Source organism: Octopus bimaculoides, chromosome 10 (genome assembly GCF_046866305.1).
Source record: "Octopus bimaculoides isolate indiv1 chromosome 10, ASM4686630v1, whole genome shotgun sequence".
Classification (NCBI taxonomy): Eukaryota; Metazoa; Mollusca; class Cephalopoda; order Octopoda; family Octopodidae; genus Octopus; species Octopus bimaculoides.
Genome location: NC_142937.1, coordinates 90,107,337 through 90,117,413, shown reverse-complemented (window position 1 = coordinate 90,117,413; position 10,077 = coordinate 90,107,337). Strand labels below are relative to the sequence as shown.

The 10,077-nt window shown below is 32.6% G+C and overlaps 1 protein-coding gene across 3 annotated transcripts in view; it reads right to left on the bottom strand.

Moving 5' to 3' along the window:
* Window positions 1-7,586: 7,586 nt before the first annotated feature.
* LOC106869408 (VWFA and cache domain-containing protein 1) overlaps window positions 7,587-10,077 on the bottom strand; it is a 51,048-nt gene continuing 48,557 nt past the window's right edge. Inside the window, exons 28-29 of one of the 3 annotated variants that reach the window (XM_014915134.3) lie at window positions 9,393-9,617; window positions 7,587-8,894 (exon numbers count right to left, since the gene is read on the bottom strand). In XM_014915134.3, the coding sequence (XP_014770620.2) occupies window positions 8,473-8,894; window positions 9,393-9,617 (647 nt within the window). In that variant the 3' untranslated portion in view covers window positions 7,587-8,472. Of the gene's footprint in view, window positions 8,895-9,392; window positions 9,636-10,077 lie in introns of all 3 variants that reach the window. The other 2 variants (XM_014915132.3, XM_014915133.3) reach the window with 2 other exon arrangements.

Here is a 10,077-nt window from a genome sequence, read left to right as displayed (position 1 = left end):
AAAAATCAATGGTTTATAAATATTGTTATATATTTTTTTAACTAGGCACAGAGCCAAATTTTGTAATGACAGTATATAGCCGATTTGATCAGTCCCCAGTAGGTTAACAGGAATTATTTAATCAAATCACAAACAGATGGTGTGGCAAAGTTGACCCCAGTAGAATTTGAACTGAGAAAGTAAAACAGAAGTTAATACAATAATAATTCTGCAACTTACCAGCTTCATTTTCATACTTATTTTATTAGTCCCATCCCAAATGAGATAAATGGCAAGGTTGACCCAGGCAGGATTTGAATAGAGAAGACATGAGGAACAAGACAACAAATTGTAAGACATTTATGTACAATGCTCTATGTATGTGTGTGCCAAACTCACAAAATAACAATGATTTCTTTTATTGGCCCAAAAGGCAAAGTTGACCTGGGCAAGAAAACAGAAGAGTAAACTAAAGATATTTAGGTAATTGCTCTGCTGCTTTTGCCAAGCAACTGCTCTCAGTTTTATCAGTTTCATATGTTACATCACCCTATTAATAATAGGCACAAGGCCATAGATTTGAGAGGGGGAAAATTAGTTGATTACATCGACCCCCAACTTAGTCAACTTCAGATGGATTTGAACTCAGAACACAAAGAGCTGGAACAAATACTGAAAGACATTTTTAGCCAATGCTCTAATAATTCTGCTAACTTGCTGCACTAATGATTTTCTAAAGTAGATAGAGATTTGCACATTTTTAGAAAAAAAGGCATAATTGATTTGATTGAAAACACTTATTTTCTTGGCTCTGAGATGATGAAGGGTCAGTCTCAAAACAATTTAAACTCTGGAGTAAAAAGCTACAACTAAATACTTACAAGCATCTTGTCCAATTATCTATTTCTGTCATCTTCATAATTACAACAACACAGGGCCTCAAATTTTGGGAAAGAGCAAAGTCAATTTAATCAACCCCAATACTGTACTTATTTAATCAATCCTGAAGGAATGAAAAGCAGAGTGAACTCCGTGAATATTTTAATAATAATAAAAATAAAAAAGGACAGAACTAAATACCCTGAGACACGAAATTCAGTGTTTTATAAATTGTCATCTATTCGTATTTACCTTCACAATCTCTAACATAGACACACAACCACAAATTTGGGAGTCAGTAGCAATTGAAATCAGAACTTTATTAACCCTATAAAGATGGAATATTAGGTTGAACAACAGAATTTGAACTTTGAATGTAATGGGCTGTAAATAAATACTGCAAGATATTTTAGCTAACATTCTAATAATTCTGCCAGTGAACACTGTAGCAAACTACTATTGGAACCTCACTCTATAATCTAGCAAACTCTACATTGTATTTTTAATACAACAGCAACTGCAGAAAAGCTAAGTTATCAAGCCTTTTTTTAAAAAGGCTTGGTGACAGTAAAACTCTGCTGTGTTTCAATTTCTTTCAACTTTTCTGTGTGAAGAATGATACAGTCCAAAACAATGGATTTTTTATTCTTCACAGCAAGTTTACTGTATTCTTTTTATCAATTTTACTACATACAACATACATACATCTGTGCACACACACGTGTGTATATACTGAAAACAAAACTGGAGAGTTGGTTCATAAATAATGTGAAGTTAACAGCTGACTTATGCAATCCAGGTCAGGGAAGTTTTCTAGGTCTTCACTAAAGCATTTAAGATAATGGACATAAACTGATTTTCCTGAATGTAATCTGTGATCTTTCTATGGAGAACATGTAATGAAACTTGGACAATAATGCACGAATCCTCTGTGCAGTTCCCTCTTTTGCTATACATAAGGATATACATGGTGTTCTAAATACTGGTTATATATCATGCAATTATATATAAATAGTATGATATGGGACAGAACCCAAAATGTGGTTGAGAAGTATATACACACACAGACACAGTGTATGCCTTAATTAAGGCAAGTATTGAGAAAGGCAGCAGAAAATCTTCACTCAAAAGATAAGTCACATACCAAGTTCCTACAAAAGTTCCTTTACATTTTGTAGGGAGTCATATGGAATGTGTAAGGGCTCAAATAGATAACTTCTAATTTTAAACGAAAACAAGTTTTATATGAATTATATATATGTACATTTATGTGTGTGAGTATGCATATATATATATATATATATATATATATATATACATACATATACACACACACATATATATTTACTGTAAGCAACATAGTTAACAACTACGACAACAGTCAATAAAAGAGCAATACAAAATAAGGGAACATGCAAGCATTCAAAATATTCTGGTAAATAATACACATATCTACAGACACAAAATGTGTGTGTGAGTGTGTATATGTACATATATATATATATGATTGTATACATATATATTTACAAATTATACATGTTATATATGTATGTAGCAATTCATTTTGAATAAATACTACAGACACATGCATGTATATGTGTACATGCATGAGTGTATAGAAAATAGCCTTTCAATTATGTGAATTCTAACATGCTACAGTTATTTCACTTCTTTAATACCCGTACAATTTTCCTGAAGCGAACAAATAAATAATAAAAAAAGCCATGAAAATGAAAATGAATCAGTTTTTTTCATAATACTAACCACTATTACAATCTTAACAACAAAACCAAAGACATTTACCTTAAAGAAAGTAAGAAAAAAAAATTAAGAAAACAGAACTAGTAAAAGAAAAAACTTCGATCTAATAAATTTATGTGGATCTAGGACAATACCAGAACACAAATGAAATATTTGATACAGAGGACTGACATCAGTTAGATATATATAAAAAAATGTAAGTATAAAGTGTGTGTGTGTATTCTGGCGATCTACGATGGCATGCCAACATTTTGGTGGTAGTAGTGGTGGTGGATGTACAGCCAACATATCACAGGGACATTCATTATAACCTCATATTCATGTTACACACCACAATTATATTATACCTGAAGGTACTTCACCATAGTCTGAACCAATATATCAAGCAATATACCTAATAATACTTAAATGATACAGAACATCCAAACACAGCTCAGGGTACAAACATAGGATGCATAGCTTCCAGTGTATCACATACTCTGGTATTTTGAAACTGTACTTTAAGGACCCTACTGTTACCTCATTAATATAGTTTTAGGGTAAAACACAGAACATAATATTGCATACTGCACACCCCATGCTTCATTTTTGTACATGAAGCACAAGCATATAGACAAACATCAGAGTACATCAACAGTCATTAAGGGTACAAGACATGATGCATCAATAAACATGGTACACTATGTTCGTTGATGTTTATTGTTTAATATACTTCAGTATACCACACAATAAACTAAAATAGCTTACATCACATGAATACTCCACCTCATACAACATAGAATCTAGTACACCAATCATAGACTCTTAGAGCAGTCACAGTTGCTAAGGTGCACAGGCCACCACCACCACCACTAATAGACTACAACTAAATTCAGTAATTCCCTGAAATATTTATGTAATCATACATTAAAGAGAAACATTTTTGTAATTGGAAACTTGCATTGAATGTCTTTGTTGTTATTAAAATTAGTCTTTAAAAAATGTTAATCTCTCTCTCTCTCTTACACACACACTATATTGTTAATAAAAACAGATTTTGAAAAATAATTAAAAATACAACCTGACAAAAATATTGATTATTCAATCAGTTTTTAAATTTCATGTTAAAGCAATCCTGTTACTATTACCATTATTATTAACTGAAATCATAACCAGTCATGCACTAGGGTCAATGTAATCAACTAATCCCATCCCTCAAAACTGCTGGCCCTGCACCTAAATCAGAAGCCATTATTGTGTGTGTGTGTGCATATATGCACTTATGACTTCTCAGAATTAAATATTGGGATGGGTATGGAAAGGGTGAGGGGATGAGAATGTGGAATATTCAACAATAATAATTGAAAAAAAAACATGAAAATTGGTAAATATTTGAGTAGTAATTAAGAATCAGGGAGATAGGTAAGATGTATGTGTATATGTGTGTGTGTACATGTGTATTCCCCCTCCCCCACTTTTTTTTTGTTGTTTTCAAACATTTATGACCAATAAATTTAACCATGCAATATTTGATATTTCACCCCAGCACAGACACACGTGCATTTATAGTAACGCACTCTCAAAAATACATTTACAAACACTTTCATTCACTGCCTTCACAAATAGCTGTACAAATACATGACAGAGAGAGGATAAATATTTACAATCCATAAACAAACATGGAATTAAATAAGTTTAATTTTTTTTTATTAAATTTACTTTTAAAAACATTTTTTGAAGTTCATTTAAATTTAAATCTTGCCCTGGTATGAAGCTGATCAAATAAATGACACATTAACATAGTTCTGGAAATATTTGAAGTTATAACAAACTTCAAATTTCATTTCCTTGTTAGACCAAATGGTCATAACTTGTTGCAGTTATGGGGGGAATCCATTAAAGATACACCATGTTGTGGTCTAAAGAAGGATGCACATTGCAGTGGTATCAATACAACAACCACAGTATCCTGTCTATTGTTTTGCTCCAGTGAAAAATGGTAACTTGGTATCTTTTTTCCACCAAGTCATTCATTTTTCTTTTTTTTTTTTCTTTTCATATTAGTAAATTGAATCAGCCACAACAAGCGAAAGACACAACATGAAACCACACAAAGGCTTTCCCTTCCCCACTTCTATTTTCTACTGAATTCTACCCGTAGGCAAGAGATGCACTGTGCCACCAAATCCCTGGATCAGCATAGCCCTTGCTTTCATAACTTGAAGGTTGGAAGGCTGAAGTCAAAACCCTGATGGTTATTGAATAAAATCAAAACTGCTGTGCTGCACTAACTGTTTGTGTGTCTTTACAGTAACAACTACACAAGTTAATGAACCCCTGCCCTACCCCCACCCACACACACCCTCTAACCCCAATGGCAAGGTGGAAGCAATGATAAAAAAAAAACAACAAATTTCTCTGAGTGCTTATCATGTGAGTAAATAGAATGGTTTATATTTTAACCTACTGGGTAAATAGGATGAACTCCTGCAGAATCTCAACTACATGCATGTATATACTAAGGGCAAGTTACACAAGAATATATATACTTGTGTGTGTGTGATTGTACAAACAGAAGGTAACAGTATAGAGCTTTTTCATATCTACAGAAGGAAGCCTGAACTTTGAATAAATAAATGAATGAATATATATATATATATATATATATATATATATATATCTCAGTGATCCAATAGGCTATTGAAAACTTCATGTAACATACATATATCCAGGGCAAGACATATTAGCCAAGCCCAACCAACAAAACAGTTACAAATTTCAACAATACTCCTATTAGATAGAGCAAGAAGGATCCCCTGTCTATTAACTATATCATCTAGATGAGCCACTGAGAGTGTTGGGCATGGATACAGCACAGCATTGACAACAGAAATTGCATCTCCAAATCCATATTTCACTTGGTAGTCTCTGCCTGCCACTTTATGAAGTTGGCTTGCTGTGATTCTCCATAATTTCCAACACCTTCAATCACCTTGCTTTAAGATATTATGGAGTCAGGTAGAATTCAATAGAACAAATATCGTCAGAGAGAACAAAACACCTGTTCTGTTTAATTATAGTTAGTTTAATGAGAGAATTGAGATCAGTATTTAAAGAAGTGTTAACTGGATATTTTTTGTAATTATCAAATGATAAAAAGAAGAGGTGGGGGTCACTTGTTTGCCCATTTATTATGGTTTTTATAAATTTTTTTTTGATTTGTTGAAATAGTTAACACTTATATTTATAAAGTATTTTCTTCATATCTAATTATTTTTCAAAAAATTCTATTTATTTATATAACAAGACTTGACTGAAATTAAAAGAAGAACTGGAGGGAATTAACAAATTAACAGACATTATTGCCAGGAATGTGACACAAGTGATTCCAAAGACCCAGTCCTCAGTGACACAACAGTGCTAACAATAATACATTTTTGTATTATTATTATTATTATTATTATATATGTGTCATTTTTTTCTTGTCAGACTTACATGGAAAATATGGTGGACATTGACAAGAATACAATCACTACTAAATGGAAATGGCTTAGCAAGAAAAGATGTTTCAAATATTGATTTCTAGTTAATAATAATATATTAATTGGTGAGCCTACATTAATAAGGGAAAAATTTAGATAAAAAGTTTTAGACCATTCAGTAACATCTATCATCTCAAGAAGAACCTATACAATTATATTCACAGATATGTTATTTGTATATTATATATACATACATATGTATGTTATATATGTGTGATAAATATAATTTATATAAATATTTATGCATCATAATATATAACTTTAAATATACTATTACTTAGTGTACTAGACACAAGTAAACTTTTGAAACAATACAAAAGTTTTGCTCTTATATTTTCACACACACACACACACACACACACATCATTGATATGAGAATGCAAGCAGAGATGAATTTATATTCACTAATTGGCAATGAAATCATGATGCAATAATAATTAAGAAAATTAGAAATAAAAAAAAAAGAAATGACATAAAATAAACTTCGGCTGTTGAAAATATTCATGAAGTATCAACAGATTTCTGCTGTAAATTAAAAAATATGTATTTGTTTCTGGCAATCACTGTGATACATTTGGAAGAAGAGTGGTGGGAGAGGGTTAAAGGATAGATTTAAAAGGAGAAAAGGTCTCAACTGAATAAATGAAAGTTCAATATAAATAAATGGTTATCTGGGAACTGTTTGATCAAACTTATTTCTGGCTAAAGGTTATGGTTGTTGTTTAATGAACACTGGACATGTTATGTATATACAGTGAGATGAGAAAAGACTTTTTTTTTTTGGTTGTGAGAGTATGTATGAGAAGAGAGAGAGAGAGAGAATGACATTAATACACAGAAGGAGAAAGAGAGAAAGTAACAATACATAAACAGGGAAATTCTGGTAGGGTGATAAAAAAAAATTCTTTTGCCCTCATATATTCGGAGAAATAAAACTGTAGTTCAATAACTCCTATCCAAATGCAGATGTATGAGAAAATACATCTTTCTGTCTACCATAATACAATTATATCTCTCTTTCAACTTAAGAAAATTCTACAGAGATGCAGTTTGGAGAATATCCATCATCATCATTATTATTATTATACAATGATATTAAACCTGACAAAAGGAATTATTTCATCTTTTGTTTTTTAAATATTTCATACTGGACAGAAAAATAATTATTTCAAACTAAAACGCAAAAAGACACAAACACACACACTTGCTGATTTTAATAATGTCATGAAATGAAGTAATCATTGTTAATGTTTAGATAAATACTGGTGTTTAAGTAAAATGGGTGGTTTAATATTTTTGATACCTAATTAGCTACAAATGGTTAGTATCAGATTTAAATGTAGTTGTTTAGCCCCAGGTCAGCACTGATTGAGCGGACAAATGATCAAAAATGTTTCAGCCATGACCATCCATATTTTTTTTGTGAACAATGTTAGTCTTGGACTACATTATCTAATGTGCCCTTATTGTTTTTAGTTCCAGATCAACCCTCATCCAGCAGATCAAAGATGTTCCAGCCCCATGTATTTTATTCAGATAATGACTCTAAGACTACATTCTTTAATGTGTCCTTTTTTTATATATATATATATGACAGGGTGTTATTTGAAAGGATCTGGCTGCTACTTCTAGCAGGTCAAGAAACTGTAGAGGTGCTTCATCAAATATGTGTGTGTGTGTGTGTGTGTGTGGTCAAGGTGTACACTTGCAAGGGTTAAAGGAACAAACAAATAATGTGTATGGTTAATGCTCATTGCTTTTCTCACTTTTTGTTTTTGTTTCATTTCATATTTTTGTCTCTTTTTCTATTTTTTTTTAAATAAAAGTTTAACAAGGTTCTCAAATATAAATGATAGGGTTTCCACTGCTCCCATTTCAAAATAAAAAAAAAAGTTATCATACATAACAGGGAGAATTAAATCACAGACTACTTTGTAACATGCTCATAGCTTTAACCTCTAAGCTGGAAACAGCATCAAATTCAAAATGACCCAATACCTATTTATAATCATCCTTTCCATTCTCAAAAAAAATTAAAAATGCTGATGAGTTAATATTGAAGAGGCAACTTCAATTATTTTGGTTAATGTACATTTACGTAAATACATTTTTACTTGTTCTTCCCTTCTGTTCACACATTTGCACATACATACCTACATCACCTCCTCCCTCTCTCATTCCTTCTCTGATCCCTACCCCACTAACACACACATACACAAAATAGCACGTGTCTGTATTATAATATGCATTTATAAGAGGACACATTTGCTGATATTTGTCTCTTATTTCAGAAGACATTATAAGCAAATTTTGATAAGAGAATGTTTGTTTATCAATGAGCATCAACTACATGGACTTGCACATTTGCTATGACACTATGAGACCCCTCAGGGATCGTACTGGCAACAACAGTCTGTTGGGAGGGCAATAATGTCTGTTCAGGAATAGGGGTGTAGGAAGAGAGACGAGCCTGAGGAGGTGTTGGGCTGCGGCTGCGACGGCTGCAAATGATTGGGGGTGGAGGAATAACAGGTGCTTTGGTACTAGGATATGTTGGAGGCTTGAAGCGGTCCTTCCCAATTAGTAGTGGTTCTAGGCATGGTAGGCTGGCATGCTCACTGTCTTCATGAGGTGTCATTGTACTATAACCATGGTCGCTGTCTCCCCCGGCTGGTCGACGATAAGTTGTGTTCACGCGGTATGGAGAAATACTTGCAGCATTTTCAAATGGTGCCAAAACAAAATTGGTGTGACCTGCAAAATAGATTTCCCAAATTGTTAAATGGGAACATAAATGTGTAATCATAAAATATGAACTGAAATAAACATAGAAGTATTCATTTTAACAAACAGAAGCATGTATCACAGATGGGAGGGTCAGATCAACCATTAAACAAAATAAGCACATGCTTAAGGCATCAAGAAAGGGGAGTGCCACGGTTTTTCCAGTGCCAGATTTACCACTGCGTAAATGGTAAATTATATATTTTTAAAAAAATTATTAAACATATTAAAACAAAAAGTTATATATCTAATATAGAAATGGGGCCTGACATGGAAGGAGCTGGATTTTTAATTTATTATTTCCTATTCAGCCTTATGTCTTAATGTTATATCAATTGGACAATGAAAGAGTTGTGAGGAATCAACTTTGCACAGTGCTGATAACAGTTTATGTCCATTAACAAGTTGTAGAGTACCCTATCAATTCATCCATTCATATTCTTATATTTAAAAAACCCTTTCACCTACCTGCACCAAGTTCTTCATGTTGTTCAGGTTCTTCCGTTTCATAGTAGTTTGACATACGAGCTTGATTGTCTGGTAAAGACGTGACATACTGGTGGGAAGACCGGTGGACATGATGACGATAACAATACACACTCAATGCAAGAACCAGAAATATCCCCATGATTCCACCAGCAACAGGACCAACTGGAGTAGTTTTTACATTTACAGGCTCAGCATCTTGGATCACTGCTGAAAACAGAAAACCTGTTAAGAATTTTTTTTTTTAAAACCTCTGGCAATCTTTTAATGTATACTTAGTAGCTAACAATAACTGAAAGGATTACATTGCATAGAACTGTCTGAAAATTTTAAAATATTGGAATAAAAAAAATAAATTGTTATGGCTTAGTCAGGTGGAGAGAAAGTTCCAATGACCTTGACAAGCCCTCTGAGATTAGTGACTTAGTCAAGTGTAAGGGCAGTCTCAACCATTATAGGCTGAGTCTGGTGACTAAGTCAGGAGATGGTGTAGTGTCCATGGCCTTTGAAAGTCCCCCAAGTTTAGTGAGACTGATTTGCATTACCACTAATACTGTTAAAATTAATGTCAACATACAAATTATACAAAAACACAGCTTGTTACATTCTGAAATCAAATTCTGCAGTCAACTTTGTTTTCATCTTACCAAGGATCATTAAAATAAGT